This window comes from Notolepis coatsorum (assembly GCF_963971535.1).
Source record: "Notolepis coatsorum genome assembly, chromosome: 18".
NCBI lineage: Eukaryota > Metazoa > Chordata > Actinopteri > Aulopiformes > Paralepididae > Notolepis > Notolepis coatsorum.
In genome coordinates this window covers 35,218,234-35,244,134 of record NC_140182.1, presented here as the reverse complement: position 1 = coordinate 35,244,134, position 25,901 = coordinate 35,218,234, and the positions used below count along the sequence as shown (strand labels likewise).

Sequence of the window (25,901 nt, the reverse complement as noted above, 5' to 3'; positions counted from 1 at the left end):
AGACGTGGCCTATAGGTAGAGCACACGGTGTGTCCCTGGAGACGTGGCCTATAGGAAGAGCACACGGTGTGTCCCTGGAGACGTGGCCTATAGGTAGAGCACACGGTGTGTCCCTGGAGACGTGGCCTATAGGAAGAGCACACGGTGTGTCCCTGGAGACGTGGCCTATAGGTAGAGCACACGGTGTGTCCCTGGAGACGTGGCCTATAGGTAGAGCACACAGTGTGTCCCTGGAGACGTGGCCTATAGGTAGAGCACATGGTAGCCCTGGAGACGTGGCCTATAGGAAGAGCACACAGTGGCCCTGGAGACGTGGCCTATAGGAAGAGCACATGGTAGCCCTGGAGACATGGCCATGGTAGCCCTGGAGATGTGGCCTATAGGAAGAGCACATGGTAGCCCTGGAGACGTGGCCTATAGGTAGAGCACATGGTAGCCCTGGAGACGTGGCCTATAGGAAGAGCACACAGTGGCCCTGGAGACATGGCCATGGTGGCCCTGGAGACATGGCCTATAGGAAGAGCACATGGTGGCCCTGGAGACATGGCCATGGTAGCCCTGGAGATGTGGCCTATAGGAAGAGCACACGGTAGCCCTGGAGACGTGGCCTATAGGTAGAGCACATGGTAGCCCTGGAGACGTGGCCTATAGGAAGAGCACATGGTAGCCCTGGAGACGTGGCCTATAGGAAGAGCACACGGTGGCCCTGGAGACATGGCCTATAGGAAGAGCACACGGTAGCCCTGGAGACGTGGCCTATAGGAAGAGCACATGGTAGCCCTGGAGACGTGGCCTATAGGTAGAGCACATGGTAGCCCTGGAGACGTGGCCTATAGGAAGAGCACATGGTAGCCCTGGAGACGTGGCCTATAGGAAGAGCACATGGTAGCCCTGGAGACGTGGCCTATAGGAAGAGCACATGGTAGCCCTGGAGACGTGGCCTATAGGAAGAGTACATGGTAGCCCTGGAGACGTGGCCTATAGGAAGAGTACATGGTAGCCCTGGAGACGTGGCCTATAGGGAGGTGTAGTGGTTACGTCATTGTTGTTTCCCATGCGGTCCACCTCACTTGAAATTGCAATGTATTTCCAAAGGACACATTTCTAAATCGTCTCGTTTATAATAAAGCATGAACATTGCCATGGTGTACCTTTCTGTGTGTGTATTCATCCACAATCTATAGCTCAACATTTCGCAATTAATCGTAAAAGTAGCAAAATAACAATGTTTACGTTTTTGTTCACCGAGGAACTACATTTCACTTTGGCACTGCTGACTGCGACAGCACTGAATGACCGGCGTTCTACTGGTAAGTGTAGTTATTTTTTAAGGACAAATTAAGCAACCTTATAACAAATTTTATTTCAACCAAAAATGCTTAAACAATAATGTTTTTTTTTATCAAGTTTTTTTTATTTTATTTTTCTTTCTTTTTTTTCCAACATGAAACAAAACATATATCACAATACAATAATAATAATACATAAAAAGACTTCCCAAGACAATAACTTAACACCACATGACAAGACAATAACTGATACAGACTGTACAGTTACAGTACTTAAACAATAATGTTAGTGATAGAATGGAACTCATTTTGTGCAAAAATGGAAAGCTTGCCAATGTTCATAAGGCAGAATTATTACAATAGACGATAATACATTTTCCCAATGATAAATCCCTATACAGGTGGACCGCAGACTACACCTCCCTATAGGAAGAGAAGCTAAAGGATCTCATCTGCAATACTCCTATGATGCGGGAATACCTACCTTTCAGAGACATGGATATAGAGCCATTTAATTTTACAGAAACAAAACGAGATGCATCTTCCAAACGTCGTCTATTTCAAAGATCTCCTTCCATATTCCCATCAAAGGATTCCATTTAACCTGACGTTACTGTGCGATACTACTCACGTGAAGTCGCAGGACTGTTTTCCCTTCAGCGAATGATCATTCGGAATCTGTGATCAACACTAACTTGACATCTAACTTACCCCGGCCGGTGCTTGTGTTGTTATAATCGTTGTGCTTATTATCAGGTAGGCACAGGGTTTCTTGTTTATATGCTTCACTGCGTGAATTTACCTGGATATGAAGCGTCCGTACGTGAGTTCAGACGGAGCGTTTGGTGGCCAGATATGACGTTGCTCACAGAGCTTGGGAAGTTTGGACGCAATAACGTATAAAATGAGTTTTATCACAGGAACTTTAACCATGAAAGCGCACCGTGTTTACAAGCCACTACGAGGCACGGGGGGTAGAGCGGTCGTCTGGTAATCGGAAGGTTCACCAGTTCGATTCCTGCTCCCACCGACGTCAAAGTGAGCAAGACACTTAACCCCCTAATCGCTCCCGATGAGCAGGTTGACACCTTGCATGGTTGCCTCTGTCGTCGGTGTGAATGTGAGGCATACGTTGTAAAGCGCTTTGGATAAAAAGCGCTATATGAAATGCAGTCCACTACGCGGCGGGTTACTATGGGAGAGAGAGGTTTTAATGCCGGCAGTGATTGGTGATATTTCAGCCTACCACTGCTGCTTATAAGGGAAACACTGCTGCTAAAATGTGTACTGGTGCTACGGAAATCTTCAGTCGGTAGCAGCAGTGCTACTAGTGGAAACGGTTAGTCTGGAGCCCTGCAAAGGTATAGGGCTATGACATAACTGCTTACTGTAGTATGTACTCTGGTTGGTACAGTGTAGCACACTTAGAATTCACCTTTTTCATCTCTATGAAGTGTGCTTGTGGCTTTGGGTCGTTTTTCGAAACCTCTCCATCTAAAAATAGACAGAAAGAATGTGCTGGTAGCTTATTCAAACACGGGACAGGGAAAGTTGACTTTACAAAACAATCTGTTACAGTTTATCAGATTACCTGCTTGAAATCGTAATGTTCCTTGAGTAATCCTACTTGGAATTGACTACCCCCCCCCACAGAGTATCTGTAATCTCATTACAATGTTGACATGGTTTTTTCCCCAACTATAATGTTTGCAGATTACAGTTAAAGGTGCTATGTGTAATATCTAATAGGTTGGAATGAGGACCATGTATCATACTCATATTCATAATATTTCAAAAAAGAGTAAAAAAATTAATAAAATAAGGAATGCCATTTAGACTTACCCATTGAATGATGTGCTTTGCAGTAATTTTGTCCTTTTGCTAATAAACTAGCATACAATTGCTTGTTGGACCAAACTCCTCAAGATGTCTTCTTTCCAGTGATACCTCTATCTTCTTGCTAGCTATAAACTGCACCTCGCTAGGACTCCTCTCCCCACCGCCGCTTTACGGCTATAGAATGAAGAAACGAGGAAGTAGTGTTCAGAGGAAGCAGTGTTCAGAAGAAGTGGTGTTCAGAAGAAGTGGTGTTCAGAAGAAGTGGTGTTCAGAAGAAGTGGTGTTCAGAAGAAGTGGTGTTCAGAAGAAGCAGTGATCAGAAGAAGTGGTGTTCAGAAGAAGTGGTGAAGAAGTGGTGTTTCAGAAGAAGTGTTCAGAAGAAGTGGTGTTCAGAGGAAGCAGTGTTCAGAATAAGTGTTCAGAAGAAGCGGTGATCAGAAGAAGTGGTGAAAAAGTGGTGTTCAGAGGAAGCAGTGATCAGAAGAAGTGGTGTTCAGAAGAAGTGGTGAAGAAGTGGTGTTTCAGAAGAAGTGTTCAGAAGAAGTGGTGTTCAGAGGAAGCAGTGTTCAGAAGAAGTGGTGTTTCAGAATAAGTGTTCAGAAGAAGCGGTGATCAGAAGAAGTGGTGAAAAAGTGGTGTTCAGAGGAAGCAGTGTTCAGAAGAAGTGGTGTTCAGAAGAAGTGGTGTTCAGAGGAAGTGGCGTTCAGAAGAAGTGGCGTTCAGAAGAAGTGGCGTTCAGAAGAAGTGACGTTCAGAAGAAGTGGTGTTCAGAAGAAGTGGTGTTCAGAAGAAGTGGTGAAGTGGTGTTCAGAGGAAGTGGTGTTCAGAGGAAGTGGTGTTCAGAAGAAAGTGGCGTTCAGAAGAAAGTGGCGTTCAGAAGAAAGTGGCGTTCAGAAGAAGTGGTGTTCAGAAGAAGTGGTGTTCAGAAGAAGTGGCTTTCAGAAGAAGTGGTGTTCAGAAGAAGTGGTGTTCAGAAGAAGCGATGATCAGAAGAAGCGATGATCAGAAGAAGCGATGATCAGAAGAAGTGGCGTTCAGAAGAAGTGGCGTTCAGAAGAAGTGGTGTTCAGAGGAAGTGGCGTTCAGAAGAAGTGGTGTTCAGAAGAAGTGGCGTTCAGAAGAAGTGGCGTTCAGAAGAAGTGGCGTTCAGAAGAAGTGGTGTTCAGAAGAAGCGATGATCAGAAGAAGTGGTGTTTGTTCAGAAGAAGTGGTGTTCAGAAGAAGCGATGATCAGAAGAAGTGGTGTTTGTTCAGAAGAAGTAGTGTTCAGAAGAAGTGGTGTTTGTTCAGAAGAAGTGGTGTTCAGAGGAAGTGGTGTTCAGAGGAAGTGGTGTTCAAAGGAAGTGGTGTTCAGAAGAAGTAGTGTTCAGAAGAAGTGGTGTTTGTTCAGAAGAAGTGGTGTTCAGAAGAAGTGGTGTTTGTTCAGAAGAAGTGGTGTTCAGAAGAAGTGGTGTTCAGAGGAAGTGGTGTTCAGAAGAAGTGGTGTTCAGAAGAAGTGGTGTTCAGAAGAAGCGATGATCAGAAGAAGTGGTGTTCAGAACAAGTGGTGTTCAGAACAAGTGGCGTTCAGAATAAGCGGCGTTCAGAATAAGCGGCGTTCAGAATAAGCGGCGTTCAGAACAAGTGGCGTTCAGAACAAGTGGCGTTCAGAATAAACGGCGTTCAGAGGTCACCACAAGCTCAGTCTCGCAGCAAGAATGTAAATAGAGGTGTTGTTGGAAAGAAAACACCTTGAGGATTCCGTCTGCCATTTTATGCTAGCTTATTGGCAAAAGGACGAAATACTGGTCCAGAGCGTGTCATTTAACGGGTGTCTAAATGACATTCCTTTTTTCATTTATTAAATAATAATAATAATAATAATAATAATAATAATAATAATAATAATAATAATAATAATAATAATAATAATAATAATAATAATAATAACTTTATTTGTATAGCACTTTTCATACAGAGGTTGCAGTTCAAAGTGCTTCACAACAGTAAAAAATACAGGCATGAGCGAGCATAGCAAGGTATGGTAAATCACAGTGTTTCACATTAGGATCTAACATCCTAATAGGCTCTCTATTCAGTAATACAAATAATAAAATAGTTTAAAATGATTAAGTTTAAAAATAGTCTAAAAATTATGAAATAGAACGGACATACAACAGTAAAAAATACAGGCATAAGCGAGCATAAAAATAAAAAATTTAAATAGCAAGGTTACAGTAAAAAGTGTGATAAGATTGTTCAAGCTGGTTAAAATGGCCCAGTTAGGAGAATCAACCTTGGCACGATGTACCTAACTGGAATGGTAAACAACTTTGCTAGATTTAGGTCAAAAGTCATCTTCTCCTCACAACAGAGCATCACTCTAACATACATATGAATTTCATTGGAAGTGTATGAAAGTAGGTAGGGTAAGAATATAGCTCTGTTTACAGTTTGATTCAGTAATACAAATAATAAAAATAGTTTAAAATGATTCAGTTTAAAAATAGTCATCAGTAAGAAGTAAAAAGTGTGATAACCGACACATGAATTTGATAGGCAGTGTATAAAAGTAGGCAGGGTAAGAATAGTGCAGGTAAGTACAATTTGTGTCAGGATATCCCTGATGTTTCTATAATAATATTTCCCCTTGCCACTAGGTGGTAGCAGATATCTATCTTCAGATATTTGCCTGCATTACCCCACAGTGAAATGCCTGAGCAAAGAGATAGGTTTTAAGCTGTCTTTTAAAGATGTCTAGCGAGTTGGCTTCTCTGATGTTTTGGGGTAGTTTGTTCCACAGTTTTGGGGCATAGTTGATAAAGGCTGCATTACCAATCCTCTTTTGACTGTTTCTGGGAGCCTCTAGTAGTCCAGCAGCTGATGATCGCAGTGTTCTTGCTGGTGTGTAATTTATTAGAGTGGTGGCGATGTAGCTAGGTCCCTGTCCATTTAGAGCTTTGTATGTAAGGAGAAGGACCTTAAAGTCAATTCTAAATGTTACAGGAAGCCAGTGTAAAGCAGCTAAGACTGGACTAATGTGCTCTCTCCTTTTGGTTCTAGTTAGCAGTCGGGCTGCAGAGTTTTGGATTAGCTGAAGCCTCTCTGTGGTTTTCTTATGGAGACCTGTGAAAAGTGCATTACAGTAGTCTAACCGGCTAGATATGAATGCATGAATTAGCTTCTCAGCATCGTTCTGATTAATAAATGGTCGTACTTTTGCTATATTTCTGAGATGGAAGAACGATGTTTTCGTCACTTTGCTAATATGAGAATTGAAGTTCAGTTTTGAATCTATGATAACCCCGAGACTAGTGACCTCAGATTTGATCCAAGGGGTTAGTCCTCCCAGGTTCTTTATTAATGTTTCTTTTTTAGTTTTGGGGCCGATAATTAGAATTTCAGTTTTGTTCTCGTTTAGTTTCAGGAAGTTCTTACTCATCCATTTATTTATTGCCAGTAAGCAGTCTGTAATGGAGCTAATCGCTGTATCATTTGGTTAAGCAGATATGTACAGTTGTGTATCATCCGCATAGCTATGGAAATCTACATTATGTTCTCTGATGATATCACCCAGCGGTAACATGTAAAGGGAGAAGAGTAAAGGACCTAAGCAACTCCCTTGTGCAACTCCATAGTTGTTGTCGTATATATCAGACATGTGATCTCCTAGTTTAACATAGAATTTCCTAAATGTCTTTCAGTTTATTCCACATTATTTGTATGTCATATTACAAATGATTCAGTATTACACATACACTTTTAATGTTGTTTACTTAACATTTATTCAACAGTTAACTGTAATCTACGGTACTTTTACATGCAGTCAAACTCCCCAACCCTGCTCAAGCTGAAGGATAAACAAGACAGGCTCCTCCTCTTTTTTTGTCAAAGGTTAACGCCTCGTTTCCCACAAATCAGAGACACACACTGCTGCGCTTGACCTACGCCTTCATTCTGCAGTACGTTAGACTGAGTTTATAAAAAGCAACACGCTCGTACACAACGTCATCGCCACCACCAGCACCAGCACCCATGCGGTATATATTTAGCCGCCGTGCTGCGTTCTTTTTCTTTTTTTCCCCTGCTTCTCGTGTAGGCAATGTGAATAGCTGCATTATCCCGCCAGCGCAGATGTCTTTCACATGGCCCACTGTAAAGGCATTTCTCTCTGAGGTTATCTTGTGACCAGACGGATGAGAGATGCAGCTCCCACAGCCTGTGTGCTCCAGCCAACACTGACCATTCCCACGGAGATACACAAAATATGTGTATATTTGTAGCATATTTTAGTGTATAAAACTCTACACTCCTCCCGTCTCTTCCTCTCCCTCTGTCTCTCTCTCTCGCACCACTAGTGTGGTAGTGAAAGGGTTAACCTTCTGTAGTGTGGTAGTGAAAGGGTTAACCTTATGTAGTGAAAGGGTTCACCTTATGTAGTGTGGTAGTGAAAGGGTTAACCTTCTGTAGTGTGGTAGTGAAAGTGTTAACCTGTAGTGTGGTAGTGAAAGGGTTAACCTTATGTGGTGGTAGTGAAAGGGTTAACCTTATGTAGTGTGGTAGTGAAAGGGTTAACCGTATGTTGTGAAAGGGTTAACCTTCTGTAGTGTGTTAGTGAGAGGGTTAACATTCTGTAGTGTGGTAGTGAAATGGTTAACAGCTGCGTGGAAGGGAGAACGAATTTTTTTTTGATGATGTCCTTCACACACACACACACACACACACACACACACACACACACACACACACACACACACACACACACGCGCATAGTCTCGCCTGTAAGCCAATCTGGATATGTCTCGGAGCCTAATTCTCCCCTCCCCCTTGTATTCTAATGGAGTGGCCCAGTTGTTGTACAGATGAAGATGGATATTATGTCTTGGGACTCGAGGCTTAAAGCTAATTTCCCACAGCACCAGTGTCATGTTCTCCTGATAGCTCTCCTTCTAGTTTATCTAATAGCCATTTGTTGGTGGTTCTATCCCCCAGTCGCTACTCCTATTCTCCAGTTTCCTCCTCCCTGGCCCGAGCTCTGACAGCGGGGAAGAGAGTCTGGGGGGGGGGGGGGGGGGGGGCGGTGTTATTCATGTTTGGTCCGTATTGTAGCGTGTTGGTCTGAAGGCACATTGTGGTGTGTGTGTTTGAGCCAGAATGTGCACGGTGGTGTGCACAGATTGGTCTATATTTGTGTGTGTGTGTGTGTGTGTGTGTGTGTGTGTGTGTGTGTGTGTGTGTGTGTGTGTGTGTGTGTGTGTGTGTGTGTGTGTGTGTGTGTGTGTGTGTGTGTGTGTGTGTGTGTGTGTGTGTGTGTGTGTGTGTGTGTGTGTGTGTGTGTGTGTGTGTGTGTGTGTGTGTGTGTGTGTGTGTGTGTGTGTGTGTGCATGCAATAGAGTAAAACAAAAAAAGTACATTGTATTTGGAGGTTGGAAAGCATGTCGCGGTGTAGCCTATGTTGTTTATATACCAGAGTTTTGTGTGATAATGAGTGGTTGGCAGATGTATTTCTCATATTGGGAGCGAGAGACGGAGAGAGACACCGCAAGATGGAAGGAGAGGTGAGACAGACAGAGACGGGGGGGGGGTGAGAGAGGGAGACGGGGACAGAGTTGTTACACAGTGTGAACTGTTATGATGGTTCTCCACAGCTGCAGCCAGATGACGTGTGTCTGAGGGGATGTCTGACTCTTAACTACTGAACCCTGTACAGACTCTATCTGACTCTTAACTACTGAACCCTGTGCAGACTATCTGACTCTTAACTACTGAACCCTGTACAGACTGTCTGACTCTTAACTACTGAACCCTGTACAGACTCTATCTGACTCTTAACTACTGAACCCTGTGCAGACTATCTGACTCTTAACTACTGAACCCTGTACAGACTGTCTGACTCTTAACTACTGAACCCTGTACAGACTATCTGACTCTTAACTACTGAACCCTGTACAGACTGTCTGACTCTTAACTACTGAACCCTGTACAGACTCTATCTGACTCTTAACTACTGAACCCTGTACAGACTCTATCTGACTCTTAACTACTGAACCCTGTACAGACTCTATCTGACTCTTAACTACTGAACCCTGTACAGACTGTCTGACTCTTAACTACTGAACCCTGTACAGACTGTCTGACTCTTAACTACTGAACCCTGTACAGACTCTATCTGACTCTTAACTACTGAACCCTGTACAGACTCTATCTGACTCTTAACTACTGAACCCTGTACAGACTCTATCTGACTCTTAACTACTGAACCCTGTACAGACTATCTGACTCTTAACTACTGAACCCTGTACAGACTGTCTGACTCTTAACTACTGAACCCTGACTCTTAACTACTGAACCCTGTACAGACTATCTGACTCTTAACTACTGAACCCTGTACAGACTATCTGACTCTTAACTACTGAACCCTGTACAGACTATCTGACTCTTAACTACTGAACCCTGTACAGACTATCTGACTCTTAACTACTGAACCCTGTACAGACTATCTGACTCTTCACTACTGAACCCTGTCTCTTGCGCACCCTGCACAAAGACTCGCATGTTGCCCCCTTAATTTATTAGCACCTTAGATATTATTTGTATATGCACATTTATATTGATTGATAATCCGCTTAATCTGTCTATTTATACCAGGGTAGACTTACGACTCAGTATGGAGTATTGGACATTGTACATGGGGTTGACTTAGGATAGAACCTGTATATTATACCAGGGAGGCTATATATACGCACCTTGTTATTATTACAGATAAAGTATACATTTGTCTCACCTGTCCGGAAGATATCTTTATTTTTATTTCATATTTTACCATGTTCCGTATTATCTACCTCATCTTCTATTCTTATTTTCTTTTATTATTATGTTATACTATTTTCCTGTCTGTACCTCCCCTCCCCCTCCCCGTGATGCTATGACCCCTGGATTTCCCCAAGGGGATTAACAAAGATACATCTTATTTAATCTTAGTCTGTCTGGATATAATGCCACATACTTTGGTCAGTCAGTCTGTCTGCCTGTCTCGTCTTGTCTGCTTCTCTGTCTGTCTGCCTGTATACTCTGTCTGCCTCTGTTTGTCTGGGTCACATTCAGTCCTTGAATGTCTATTTAGTTTCAAGTTCAAGTTTGTTTATTAAATATCACAATAAAATACACATACTTTACGGTGAAATGCTTGGTTCTGTATGAGCCCCTGAGAGTGTGCTTCATACAGTAAAAAAAAGTAAGTAAGTAAAAAGTAAGTAAAGAGGAATATACAATATACATACACTGTCTCAGTGTTTAGACAATATACAATCTAAAGTACAACCTAGGTACAGTCTAAGTACAGTGAGTAAAACATTTGTAAACTGAGGTACAATGCAGAAAATGAGGTACAAAAGTTTGAGGTAAGGTGCAATTGCAAATGAGGTATGAATGTAGTGCAAATCTCTTTAATAATAGATAAATATAATGTAGTGTTAAAGTGTCTAAAGTGAGTGTTAAGGTGAGTGAGTGTGTGGATGTGTGTGCAATGAGTGTAGATTATGGGTTGTTATGTGGAGTCATTGAGCATCCTGATGGCCTGGGGATAGAAGCTCCTTCTGAGTCTCTGTACTGGCCATGAGACTCCGGTAGCGCTTGCCTGACCGCAGCAGTTCAAAGAGGCAGTTGTTTGGGTGACTAGATTCTTTGGTCATTCTCTTAGCCTTGGCCCTCCAACGCTTGTTGTAAATGTCCTGGAGAGTGGGAAGCCCACCTCCATCTGTGCGTTCGGCTGAACGTGCCACTCTATGTAGTCTGCTGCGGTCGTGTGCGGTGCTATTCCCAAACCAGGAGGTGATGTTACCAGTCAGGATGCTCTCTATTGTGCACGAGTAGAAGTTATTAAGGATCTTCGGACTCACTTTGAACTTCCTTAGGCGCCTAAGGAAGTAGGGCATAAAAAAAAATATTGTTTGTTTCCTGTTGGTTGTCAGTTAAGGTAGGGCTGGGCGATATAACGATAACGATAAATATCGCGATATATTTTAATAATCGATATCGAATATCGAAATTAAAAAAAATCGATTTTTTTTCCTTTTTTTTCCTTTTTTTTCTTTTTTTTTTTGACCTGCAGGGCAGTTTTAAAACCAGAGACAGTGGACAGACTTGTCTTTCTTGCCTGCAACTTAAAGTAATGGCTTTGCTTGTCCAAATGACAATACTGACCAAATTGAGATTTATTTTTCTCTTGTCCATTTATTTTGTTTGCTTTCTAATTTAAAATACAATTTGAAACCGTCTGTACACAGTAGGCTATGTGTGCTAGCAGAACTAGACTCCAGTCACGAGTCACGGTGCACATGTGCGGTGGTTTGTCCACCAAAAAAGCGCCAAAAGATCGAAAATAAACTAGCAGAGCCAGAACTGTTCAACTCCCCTGGAGCCACAGCCAGCAGAGAAGCCGGTTTACTTTCGCTTTTAAACCAGCTGCAGCCTGAGAACTGGAGTGTGAGGGGATGTAACACTAAAGATGGCGGCAATGACAAAGAATTGCTGCAAAATAAACATACATATGTTGTTAAAAAAAAAAAAAAAAAAAAATGTAATACTTAACTACTGAACCCTGTACAGACTATCTGACTCTTAACTACTGAACCCTGTACAGACTATCTGACTCTTAACTACTGAACCCTGTACAGACTATCTGACTCTTAACTACTGAACCCTGTACAGACTATCTGACTCTTAACTACTGAACCCTGTACAGACTATCTGACTCTTCACTACTGAACCCTGTCTCTTGCGCACCCTGCACAAAGACTCGCATGTTGCCCCCTTAATTTATTAGCACCTTAGATATTATTTGTATATGCACATTTATATTGATTGATAATCCGCTTAATCTGTCTATTTATACCAGGGTAGACTTACGACTCAGTATGGAGTATTGGACATTGTACATGGGGTTGACTTAGGATAGAACCTGTATATTATACCAGGGAGGCTATATATACGCACCTTGTTATTATTACAGATAAAGTATACATTTGTCTCACCTGTCCGGAAGATATCTTTATTTTTATTTCATATTTTACCATGTTCCGTATTATCTACCTCATCTTCTATTCTTATTTTCTTTTATTATTATGTTATACTATTTTCCTGTCTGTACCTCCCCTCCCCCTCCCCGTGATGCTATGACCCCTGGATTTCCCCAAGGGGATTAACAAAGATACATTTTATTTAATCTTAGTCTGTCTGGATATAATGCCACATACTTTGGTCAGTCAGTCTGTCTGCCTGTCTCGTCTTGTCTGCTTCTCTGTCTGTCTGCCTGTATACTCTGTCTGCCTCTGTTTGTCTGGGTCACATTCAGTCCTTGAATGTCTATTTAGTTTCAAGTTCAAGTTTGTTTATTAAATATCACAATAAAATACACATACTTTACGGTGAAATGCTTGGTTCTGTATGAGCCCCTGAGAGTGTGCTTCATACAGTAAAAAAAAGTAAGTAAGTAAAAAGTAAGTAAAGAGGAATATACAATATACATACACTGTCTCAGTGTTTAGACAATATACAATCTAAAGTACAACCTAGGTACAGTCTAAGTACAGTGAGTAAAACATTTGTAAACTGAGGTACAATGCAGAAAATGAGGTACAAAAGTTTGAGGTAAGGTGCAATTGCAAATGAGGTATGAATGTAGTGCAAATCTCTTTAATAATAGATAAATATAATGTAGTGTTAAAGTGTCTAAAGTGAGTGTTAAGGTGAGTGAGTGTGTGGATGTGTGTGCAATGAGTGTAGATTATGGGTTGTTATGTGGAGTCATTGAGCATCCTGATGGCCTGGGGATAGAAGCTCCTTCTGAGTCTCTGTACTGGCCATGAGACTCCGGTAGCGCTTGCCTGACCGCAGCAGTTCAAAGAGGCAGTTGTTTGGGTGACTAGATTCTTTGGTCATTCTCTTAGCCTTGGCCCTCCAACGCTTGTTGTAAATGTCCTGGAGAGTGGGAAGCCCACCTCCATCTGTGCGTTCGGCTGAACGTGCCACTCTATGTAGTCTGCTGCGGTCGTGTGCGGTGCTATTCCCAAACCAGGAGGTGATGTTACCAGTCAGGATGCTCTCTATTGTGCACGAGTAGAAGTTATTAAGGATCTTCGGACTCACTTTGAACTTCCTTAGGCGCCTAAGGAAGTAGGGCATAAAAAAAAATATTGTTTGTTTCCTGTTGGTTGTCAGTTAAGGTAGGGCTGGGCGATATAACGATAACGATAAATATCGCGATATATTTTAATAATCGATATCGAATATCGAAATTAAAAAAAATCGATTTTTTTTCCTTTTTTTTTCTTTTTTTTCCTTTTTTTTTTGACCTGCAGGGCAGTTTTAAAACCAGAGACAGTGGACAGACTTGTCTTTCTTGCCTGCAACTTAAAGTAATGGCTTTGCTTGTCCAAATGACAATACTGACCAAATTGAGATTTATTTTTCTCTTGTCCATTTATTTTGTTTGCTTTCTAATTTAAAATACAGTTTGAAACCGTCTGTACACAGTAGGCTATGTGTGCTAGCAGAACTAGACTCCAGTCACGAGTCACGGTGCACATGTGCGGTGGTTTGTCCACCAAAAAAGCGCCAAAAGATCGAAAATAAACTAGCAGAGCCAGAACTGTTCAACTCCCCTGGAGCCACAGCCAGCAGAGAAGCCGGTTTACTTTCGCTTTTAAACCAGCTGCAGCCTGAGAACTGGAGTGTGAGGGGATGTAACACTAAAGATGGCGGCAATGACAAAGAATTGCTGCAAAATAAACATACATATGTTGTTAAAAAAAAAAAAAAAAAAAAAATGTAATACTTATAACAATTCGATAATTATCGATATCGAGAAATATGATAACATTATCATATCGTTATCGCGATATGATTTTTTTCCATATCGCCCAGCCCTAAGTTAAGGCATGGGTAGGTAGGGAATTTATTTTATTAAATTTTTTTATTTTATTCTTTCCCACGGCGACTATGGATAGGGAATTTCTTTATTTAATTAAAATGTTCACAACAACATGGATGCATGTACTCTGCCAGCATGTTTAATATCCATAATACTAAAGGTTTGACTAAGATTTCTATGAAACTTTATTCCAAAAAAAAAAGGAAAAAAAATCGTTTTTTTATTTTTTATTTTTTATTTTTTTTTAATATATATATATATATATTTTTTTAACTCATAAAATATATTGGGTCGCACCTAAATTGGCAGGGTCGGTCGGCAACCGGAAACAAACAATATTTTTTGTTATGCCCAGAGGCGCTGCCGTGCCTTCTTCACTACACTGTCAATGTGTGTGGTTCATGTCAAGTCCTCGGATATGTGGACTCCGAGGTACTTAAAACTGTTCACTCTCTCGACCGGTGCCCCGTAAATGCTGAGGGGGCTGTAGTCCCTGGCCCCCGATGTATCTGTCTGCTAGTCTATTTATTTATCTGTCTGTCTGCTTGTTTATATATCTGTCTCCCTGCTTGTCTATTCATCTGTCTGCTTGTTTATATATCTGTCTGTCTCCCTGCTAGTCTATATGTCTGTCTGCTTGTTTATATATCTGTCTGTCTCCCTGTTTGTCAATTTATCCGTCTGTCTGCTTGTTTATCTGTCTGTCTCCCTGCTTGTCTATTCATCTGTCTGTCTATTTGCTTCTCTAGGGACATGTCTCCAAAGTCCCAATCCTAAACTGCTGTGTATAATGTTGTGACTCAGTGTGCAGTATGTACATCTAGTTAATGTTGTGACTCACTGTGCAGTATGTACATCTAGTTAGTTAATAGGGATGCACCGAATGGGAAATTCTTGGCCGATACCGAAAATAGAAAACAGTTGGCCGAAAGCCGAAAGGCCGAAAATGATTCATAGAATAGATTTTTTTTTACCAATGTTGTGGAACATTATGATTATGGAAAAATATATGATTATGGCAAAACTTAACTTAAATAATAAACAATCACTATTATGGGTCCATAAAACATTTATTCAGCACTTCTGAATGCATACAGTACATTAATTCCATCTTTTCTCTGGCTGCGCAGCGGACATCTGTGCTCTACTGAGCGCACCTTTCTAGTCCCCAGCTGAATGTGCTCGCTTGACTCGGCACAGTAGACAGACAGACAGCGTCAATGTGAGAAACACAATCCCCCCCCTCTCGCTCTGAATAATATGCATATTAGATCACTCTGTGATTAACCGCGGCATATAGTAAATAAGGATATAAAGCATGTTAAAGACGCATTTATTGGACGCGTTGCGCGCAGAGTTTACATAGAAACAGCGCGACTCCCGACAGCGCGACATCATCACAACAACACGCGAATAATATGCATATTAGATCACTCAGTGATTAACCGCGGCATATAGTAAATAAGGATATAAAGCATGTTAAAGACGCATTTATTGCGCGCAGAGTTTACATAGAAACAGCGCGACTCCCGACAGCGTGACATCATCACAACAACACGCGAGGTTGTTAGGTTGTTTCTGTTTCGGTGATATATTTTCGGTGAAAAAACTCTTTCGGCCAAAAGCCGAAGGGCAATCTTTTGCCATTTTCGGCCGAAAACTTTCGGTGCCGAAATTTCGGTGCATCCCTACTAGTTAATGTTGTGACTCAGTGTGCACTATGTACATCTAGTTAATGTGCAGTATGGCTGCACAATTAATTGTAAAAAAAAGAATTGCGATCTCGATTCATAGACGTATGCGATCTCATTTCTAAATGACGACGATTCTGATGTATTTGCATTTGCGTCAAAATGGAGATCAGTTGCATTAAAACACTCGCTCCTATTCCCCTATGAATTCACGTCACGCTGCATTCACGTGTTGACTTATTTGCTTCGGAACAATCCCAGTTGCGATATCAATCACACTTACATGATGTAAAGCAAAACACGCTATTAATTCAACATTCAATATTTGGATGTGCACCGATATATCGGTCGGGTATCGGTATCGGCCAATAAGTAAGTGCCTTGTTGACTGCCATCGGCCTATCGACCGATAAGCTCAAATGTGCCGATGGCAGTAGCCGATAAATATCCATCAATTTGTGTCGCATTAATATGGCCCACACGTTCAAACTTTGAAAAAAGTTTCAGTCAAGCGACCTGCACAACGCCGCCCCCACACACACGCTACTGCATCAAAGTTACTACTTATGATTAACAAAGGCATTCGTTTTGTGGCATTAACGTTATATAGTTACACGTTCAATAACATCAGTGTATTTACCGGACCAGAGCAAGCATTACTGATTCATGGGTACTGAGTTGTACCCATTCTGCAATCTGTTAATAAAGTTTTCAATCAGACAAATGTATAGGAAAGCTTTTATTATTCCATTCGTTGCAGTAAAATCATTATGCCTCGTTTGGTCATCCTGCGGAGCGCTGGTAATCTACTCGTGGCCGCGGGGAGCTAACGTTATTAGCGCCGGTAGGTTTGTTGTTGATCTCTCGCTGCAGATCAATGGCGGACTTCCCGGAAGTAAAGCGCTTGCCGATTGGTGGTAAGAACAGCAAGCGGTGTGACGTAATTGGCAGAATCTACTGTCAATCAAAATTGTTCTGTTGCATTCTCGAAGACACTCTGACGTCACGAGACTGCCGCCATCTTGGTATTGGGGAAACAAACGGATTTCTACCATCAAATGTATGCGTTGAGCTCCGTTTTTATTACATATTTTATCACATTCTAGTTCATTTCATAACCTTTTCATATAATTTGTTTTGAAAATATTGAGGTCAACATGGCATTTCACTATTTCGAAGCCTTTCTGGTGATTCTAAGTGCATGTTTCCCCCTAAGCCATAGACATGCACTTAGACAGAAAGTTAAAAAGACAAGAAGTTGACTTCGAGAATTGCTTTGGTTGAGAGATAGTGCTCTCTTATTAAAACTAATAGGTTGCCATGCCTAAAATAATAGTCAAGCATAGGGCTAACACATTTTCATAAACAATAATATTATTTTTTGTTATATGGTTATAATAAAAGCTTTTCTATACATTTGTCTGATTGATTGATTGAAAACTTTATTAACAGATTGCAGAATGGGTACAATACAGTACAGCTCAGTGGACTGGAGGATGAAGACCAGAAAAATACTTTCGGCTTTTTTACATAAGGGTCCTCCATTTTCAATTCATCAAAACATTTAGAGACATACAAATATACAGTAGTTTGATAAAAAAAAAAAAAAGATTGCCACAAATATCGGTATCGGCCGATTGTGTTAGTTGAACAATCGGTATCGGTATCTGTGGCAAATTTTCATATCGGTGCATAACTATATCAATATGTACAGTTAAAGTATATAAGTCTAGTTTCTGGTCACATCATTTAGAATAGGAAGAACATGTGTGGATCTTTCTTCTTTTTTTTCTTCCTGAAGGAATTTGAAATTGTTTTGAAAACAAGCATACCATGCATGCTCCCATTGTGAAACTGTAGCCTCCAGTACAGCTGCTCATTTAACTGTTGTGTGTGTGTGAGAGAGAGAGAGGGAGGGGAAGAGAGAGAGAGAGAGAGACCCTGCCATGCAAAACATCTCCATCTTCACAAGTAATTTCATCTCAGATGGGAGTCTTAAGATTCTATGTTTCGTGAAGCAACTTACATGTTGTACTTACAGTAAATCACCTTGAAGGAGACATTAACCCAGTGTATAAATATAATGTGTCTTGGATTCATGGTACTACCAGCCAACATAAAAGATGCATCCATGTAGTTGCACCTTATAAGCAAATGAGGAAGAGACATTTCACATGTATACAAGCTTCCAGTAAAGAAGCATGTTGTGAAAATATACAGTAATTAAATACTATGTATACTAATAATTAATCAGGGTTGGGAGGGTTACTTTATGAATGTATTCCGTTACAATTACAAAAAGATAACCTATTGAAAATGTATTCCGTAAATTACTCTTTAAGTATCGCAATATTAAAGTATTTTGGATTGCCTTAATGCCAAATATGAAAAAAAAAGAATGATATCAAACTGGAGTTGGGAACCTGCCGGTGCACACACAGGGGCCAGGGCGAGACCGTTCCGCACTTGGTTCGTTCCGGTTTGAGGGGCGGGCTGGCCCGTTTCTTCGGTTGGATGCGCCCCGGCGCCCCTCTGACATTGTGACCACGCTCCGTCGACCCTCGGAGCGCACGCCGGTCGGGACAGGGCCCCGGAGACTGGGTTTCTGTGCAGCTAGCGGTTGGCCTTTAAATTAGACATGGAGTCCTTCGATGCTGACAGCATTTTTACCGCAGGCAGGCATAGCTCACACTGGACTATGATGGTCTTCTCCTTTTCTGATTTAAACACAAAGTTGTGTCGAAGATTCCACCTGGAAGGCACCTTTTCCACCTGAACCTATTGTGCTGCATGTCTGTCCTGCTACTACCATGCTGCATTGCAGGGACGTGCACAATACTTTAGAGGGGCAGGTGCTCAAAGGCTGTAAAGGGCACTGGGCCTGTGCACGTGCAAAGCGTAAACAGCCCGATTTTTGGGGGCTCTTTTTGGGCGGGGTCCCCCTTTTTATGTTTTTTGGGGGGTTTTGGTGATCAAATATTGAATATAATAATCAGTGCAGGAGCTCACTTATCCTTGAAAGACACTTTAATCACAAACTTTTTTTTTATTTTTTTTTTACTTGGCATAAAAAGGGCACTTTTTTATGAGGCACAAAAGGGCAGGTGCTCGAGCACCCTTTGGGCTCTATGTGTGCACGTGCCTGCTGCATTGAGAAGTCTCTGTCCTGCTACCATGCTGCATTGAGAAGTCTCTGTCCTGCTGCTACCATGCTGCATTGAGAAGTCTCTGTCCTGCTGCTACCATGCTGCATTGAGAAGTCTCTGTCCTGCTGCTACCATGCTGCATTGAGAAGTCTCTGTCCTGCTGCTACCATGCTGCATTGAGAAGTCTCTGTCCTGCTGCTACCATGCTGCATTGAGAAGTCTCTGTCCTGCTGCTACCATGCTGCATTGAGAAGTCTCTGTCCTGCTGCTACCATGCTGCATTGAGAAGTCTCTGTCCTGCTGCTACCATGCTGCATTGAGAAGTCTCTGTCCTGCTGCTACCATGCTGCATTGCGCACTGGTGGTAGTTCTTTATTTAAAATATTAATATAATCATTATATACAGTTATAATAATATTGTTATTAGATTAAAAAAAAAATCTGAAAAAGATTTTTTTTTCTGATTACGTAACACCTGTTACTGTATTCCGTTACTCCCCAAGTCTGTACTTAATATATTAGTGAAATTCTGTGAAAGTTGTAAGATGTAGCCTGGAGCATTTTGGCATGCTTCCAGACAGCTTTTGAGTGTCTATGATGCTCTGCTCTGGCCTAGTTAGTGGGGCATTGTTTTTGGATTGTGGTATTATTGTGTTTTCTTGTACGGTGTGAGAAATTACCGTGTGTGTGTGTGTGCAGACCTGCTTTTTTTGTACTTGTGTTTTTTTATTGTTTGGCTTTGCCTACTTCTTCCATGCTGGTTTTGTGTACTTCCCTTTATGTAACTCACTCTCTCTCACTCTTCACTGGTGCATTTTCCTCAAATCATGCCTTGATTTTATGGTTCTTATTTATTAGAGCAGCTTCCTAAAGCGTGCCGTTACAGTTAAAAGTTGACGGGTCCCTGTGGTTCTGTCTCCCATCAGGCATCGGTCCGGTGTTGGGTCTCCTGTTCATCCCTCTCATCGGCGCGGCCAGTGACCAGTGCAACAGCAGCTACGGCCGTCGGAGGCCTTTCATCTGGCTGCTCTCCCTGGGGGTCCTCGTGGCGCTCCTGATTATCCCCCACGCCGACGTCCTCGCCGCACGCCTGACCTGGGGCGGCCAGAGACTACAGGTGGGTCAGCTCTTCCTGCTTCCTCCTGTGAAGGGGTTGACGTGTGACATGTTTTGTGGGGGGAGGGGGGGTGGAAGCATCGGAAGACTGGGAGGAACCGAGGCTTCGGCTCCCTCGCTACTTCCGTCACCATCTCTGGGAAGATGAGCGAGACCGGGGACTGGAAGCAGAGGAGGCTTATTTGTTTGAGCAACAGATTTCCAATGTTTAGTGTCTTAGAATCATATTGGCATTTTAACGCTTTCACTGCCACACTACAGAAGGTTACCGTCGGTAGTGTGATAGTAAAGGGTTAACCTTCTGTAGTGTGGCAGTGAAAGGGTTAACCTGCTGTTGTGTGGCAGTGAAAGGGTTAACCTTCTGTGTATTGTCGCGGTGAAAGGGTTAACCATTAGGTAGTGTGGCAGTGAAAGGGTTAAAAAGATTTCCGTTATATTTTGGGTGCATACGGACAACGTATTTAACTTACATTTTTTACTGGTTACAAACGACAAGAGTAAGCTAGGCTAACGATTTGGCTAGTTTTTACATCAAATAGAGAGAGAAAAATTACAATATTGGTGTGACAGTGACTCAGGAGGTAGAGTGGTCGTCTGGTAATCAGAAGGTTCCCAGTTAAATTCCAGGCTCCACCTAACAGGGTGTCGAAGTGTGCTCGAGTAAGACCTTTGACCTCTACAGACCCTCATTTGCACATTTGTGTATATTGTTTACTCTTATTCATAGTTTATATTCAGATTACATTTGTATTGCCTATATTCTATTTACTTATAATCTACTTTCTATTACCCATACCTGTACCCCTCCCCCCTCCCCGTGCTGCTAATGACACCTGCATTTCCTCAAGGAGATCAATAAAAGAATACCTTATCTTATCTACTGATAAGCAGGTTGCCACCATGTAGGGTTACCTCCGCCATCGTTGTGTGAATGTGTGTGCGATGCAAATCTTTCAGAGCCGATAGAAGTGCTTTATATTTATTAAGTGGATTGGCCAATATGACTACCAATCTGAGTCATTCTTAATTTATAATCATTCACACCAACTAGTATTAGGCCTGTTTGTACGTTTTTTCTTTTTCGTTTTTTTTTTAAACCGGCACAGTAAGGAAGTTTGCCATTTTTGTTTCATTGTCTTTGACCTCAAATAATCAACGCACTGCAGGTATTTTCCCTCCCGGGTGGAAAGGTTCAGTCTTGTTCTGTCTCTGTTAAAGGAACACGCCAACTTTTTGGGAAATTCGCTTATTTGCCATCTACCCTGGAGTTAGACAAGCAGATACATACGCTTCTTCTCTGTGCATGCATTAGGCTTAGGGAACAGCCGCACTGTTAGCCTAGCTTAGCGTCATTCACTGGAAGTAGGTGTGCCAGTGTAGCCTAGTTCCGAGTTACGAAATACACTCCAAATACAACTCCAAAATGTTCCTGTAAACATGTTGTGACCTGTGTATTTACCACGTGGAGAAATAAAAATATAAGCATATACTCATATTTTTTTACGAACCACTGCTGCCTGGGCGCAGTGATTTCATCACCTCAAAAGCCCCGTTTTTCAAAACACAACAGGGCTTTTGAGGTGATGAAATCACTGCGCCCAGGAAGCAGTGATTCGGCCCAAAATTGTTCAGAGTATATATCTGCTTAGAAAACGAAAATGTAAAAATATATATATATAAGTTTGGTTCGCTGAGCACAGATGCTCTTTTTCAGGAACGCCCTGCTTCACATTCACACAGTTCCATTCACACCTGGGAGCTGCCCAGTACAACCACAGTTGACACCATTGGCCACTGAGCAACTCCACTGGAGCAGTTGATTTGCATTGGCAGGGTTTGGCCCTGTCTGGCACCCAACGGGAAAAATATTATAGGCACTATAAGTAGACACCGCTACATAAAACAAGCTGGTCTGCCTGAGTGACTGGTGGAAGAAGGAGAAATAGAGATTGGACTGATTGAGTCAAGCCATGTCACATAGTTCAAGTTTGAAATGCTTCTTTCTGTTACAACTTATTAAACACAAGTACATCTTATTGAACATTATTTTGATATTTCATTACCAATTATCATAGCAAAACAGCTTTTTCAAACAGTCTGTAATGCATTTTGGAAACGGGAGATGGGCTCATGGTGTAATGGGCCACCTGGCCTGAGAAACATAAGGAGGAAAGAAAAAGTAAGGACTTACTTCTGGTCATTAATTGGGTAGAACACACATATTTTGAATGCCTTTGGCAGATTTTTTTTTTTTTTTTGAGCCATTTTAATTAATCTAGATTAAAAAAAATTATCTATGCCCACCTCTAATATATATATTAATAAAAAATAATCGAATTAAAATCGAATCTCGGCCCCGAAGCTTCGAATTCAAAAAGAAAAATCGAAGGTCAGCCCTTACAAAAAACGTTATTTTTCTGCCTATTCTTGAATCGTTTTCAAATAAACGCTAGATTATCGATAGTATATTATGTGTACTTATGCACGCTAGAGAAGCGGGCTGAAAAATCGATTCTCTTATTTCCTGATCAGCACACACACACACACACACACACACACATACACACATAGGGGATACATTGATATATCTGTGAAAAAAGCTCTGATTACCCCAAGACTGGTAAAATAGATTCCTTACCTCAGATCAGATGTTCTCCAAAAAGATTATTCCAATTCCTGATCGCCATTCCAAATATCGATCGTGTTCATTGATCCAACGCTGGGTGCTTGAACACACATATTCCATGCTGTTCTGAGGGACCACAAAGACTGCAATCGGCTCGGATTACATATGCCTGATAAGTAAAATGTGGATTCCGGATTTTCTTTTCCCCAATGCGTTTTCATTCAGTCCAATCCAATGGGTGCATTATCATCCTGGACACGATAGGGGGTGGTATTTTCCCTGTTCGAGCTCAGAGAGTCCCAGTGGTAACGTGAGGCTAGATTGATGAAAAATGAATGGAAATCGCTAATAAAAAAAAATAACGATAATAACGAGATTTCTTGTCGTTGGCACTGAACGGTTGGCATGATATAACGAGAATTCTCGTCGTTGGCACTCAAAGTGTTAAAGTTCAATGTAGTGCTAAAGCACATGTCATTAAAGTTCAATGTAGTGTTAAAGCACATGTCATTAAAGTGTTGGTATTGGAGTCTGGATAAGCAGTGATGCAAATACTACAGATAGTATCTATGTAACTAATTTGATGTCTGTATCCGGCCTGGCTCCTGTAGGTGGGGTTCCTCATCCTGGGCGTGGGCCTGCTGGACTTCTGTGGTCAGGTGTGCTTCACGCCGCTGGAGGCCCTGCTGTCCGACCTGTACCGCGACGAGGAGGACTGCAGCCAGGCCTTCGCCATGTTCTCCTTCATGGTGAGCCTGGGCGGCTGCGTGGGCTACCTGCTGCCCGCGCTCGACTGGAGCCGCGGCCTGCTCTCCTACTACCTGGGCGGCCAGGCCGAGTGCCTCTTCACCATCCTCATCATCATCTTCGTCACCAGCGTGCTCATCACCATGAAGGTGTCTGAGGAGCCGGCGTGCGCCCCCCCCGGCGGCACGGCGGGGGGCTCGCAGCAGGAGCCCGGGGGGCCGGGGGTCTCGCTGCTGGAGACCGGGCGGTGCGGGGTCCCGCGGCGCTCCTGCTGCTACGTGCTGAAGTGCAAGCTGAGGCTGCTGAAGTCCGGGCCCCTGCTGTGCCTCCTGAGGACGTGCTGGTCCATGACGCCGGCCATCTACCGGAGCTACTGCCACGTGCCGCGGGTGATGAGGCGGCTGTGTCTGGCGCAGCTCTGCAGCTGGATGGCCGTCATGTCCTTCATGCTCTTCTACACGGACTTTGTGGGCGAGGGTCTGTACGGGGGCGTGCCCAGCGCGGCGCCCGGCACCGCCTCCAGGCAGAGGTACGACGACGGTGAGTCCCATCGGCCCGCTTCTTTAACCTCTTAACAGGCGGCCCCAAAAAGTGGCCATTTTTGTTTTTCGTTTTTGAGAACTGCATACTTTTTTTGCAAACCAAAATACTATACTTTATACTTATAGCACATGCATAATAACTAAGCCTGGTCTCTTTTGAAAGATAACATTCTGAAGTTTCTGATACAATAAAGACACTAAAATCACTTTTAGTGCTAATGTTGTAAATGGTAAATGGCAGCATTTATATAGTGCTTTTATCCAAAGCGCTTTACAATTTGTTTCTCACACTTTTACCCATTCACTCACACATTCACACACCGACGGCGATGGCAACCATGCAAGGTGCCCACCTGCTCATCGGGAGCAGTTAGGGGTTAAGTATATTGCTCAAGGACACTTCGACACGCTGCCCGGGAGGAGCGGGAATCGAACCGGTAACCTCTGCTCTACTTCCAGAGCGACTGTCGCCCGCCCCTGTGTTGTACAGCAGCCTAAGATGACAGGGACTTTTCCGAGCACAATTCTATGACCCAAACATATCTCCTAATGGAGACATGATCTTCACTCCAAAGTATGACATCCCTAGGAAAATCTCTGAGGCTTTATATTATATAGCAATTATATCAACCGCATTTTACAAAAATATTCCTCTATTTTCTTTTTTGTCACCATTACCAGCTACTGCCTTGTCCATTCATGGCCAGCAGATATCTGCACTTCATTGAATTTTCACCTTAAGTTGTTTATAAACCTGGGCGTCTGGGTAGTGTAAAGGTCTAAGCACTGGGGTGTCTGGGTAGTGTACTGTAGAGGTATAAGCACTGGGGCGTCTGGGTAGTGTAAAGGTCTAAGCACTGGGGCGTCTGGGTAGTGTAGAGGTCTAAGCACTGGGGCGTCTGGGTAGTGTAGAGGTATAAACACTGGGGAATCTGGGTAGTGTAAAGCATAGATATCTATGGTGTAAAGGTCTAAGCACTGGGGCGTCTGGGTAGTGTAGAGGTATAAGCACTGGGGCGTCTGGGTAGTGTAGAGGTCTAAGCACTGGGGCGTCTGGGTAGTTAGAGGTCTAAGCACTGGGGCTTCTGGGTAGTGTAGATGTCTAAGCAGCACTGGGGCGTCTGGGTAGTTAGAGGTCTAAGCACTGGGACTTCTGGCTTCTTGAGGTTAACCCTTTCATAACCACACTACAGAAGGTTAACCCTTTCATTACCACACTACAGACGGTTAAGTGGTATTGGAAGTTAACCGTCTGTAATGTGGTAGTGAAAGGGTTAACCTAAAACAGAGATGGGGGGGGGGGGATGATGCGTGTGATCGTCGATTTTCAGAATTCTAATGCCTTGTAGCCGTGACCACCACATAGTTGGCCTGGTGTCCGTTCCGGCTCCGCCCCCTTCCCCTGCACAGCTGGGCAGGATGCGTTCACATTCTTTGGGCACAGGTGAGAGACTGAGCCTGTCTGCCTGCCTCTAGTTTGGCGCCGGCCCAAGTCTAGGACAAAGAAAGGACTAGTCATTGAAAATACACAGAGAGCCAAGCATAGAACTGCAATGACTGATTTAATTAACAGTTTCTATATTAAAGGCCGTTGTGTGGTTGATATCACCCCACTTCTGAGCTTGCATGCCACTCATTTAGAAGTGGTTCATTGCTAGTCCAAGGCCCAGCCAGCGAGGGAGGTTTCTTCTTCAGCTAGATTGGTCACCGTGGCAACCAGACTCTGTGTACTGACTTTGTAAATGGCTGTTATGTCACTCTCTGCGGCCAACTGATGGAACACAATGGTGATTCTACCAATACACAGTTCACAAAGGCTTTTACATTTGCTGGAATCAGCTGCTCTAAACATTACCGGGAAAATCAAACAAAATGTTAATTAAAATAAGTTATCTACTGCTGGTTTACGCTGAAGAGGTTACTGCCTGAGCACCAGGGGCCACTAAGGGCCCTTTCTCACTCACCCTATTCATTTCTATTCCGTTCCGTTCTGGCC

General features: G+C 42.7%; 1 protein-coding gene across 1 annotated transcript in view; it reads left to right on the top strand.

The window, feature by feature from the left end:
- Positions 1-25,901, top strand: part of LOC311244723 (solute carrier family 45 member 3) — a 138,151-nt gene that overhangs the window by 79,274 nt on the left and 32,976 nt on the right. The window contains 2 exon segments of the mRNA XM_084334397.1: positions 19,801-19,991; positions 23,228-23,903. Coding sequence (XP_084190523.1) covers positions 19,801-19,991; positions 23,228-23,903 — 867 coding nt within the window.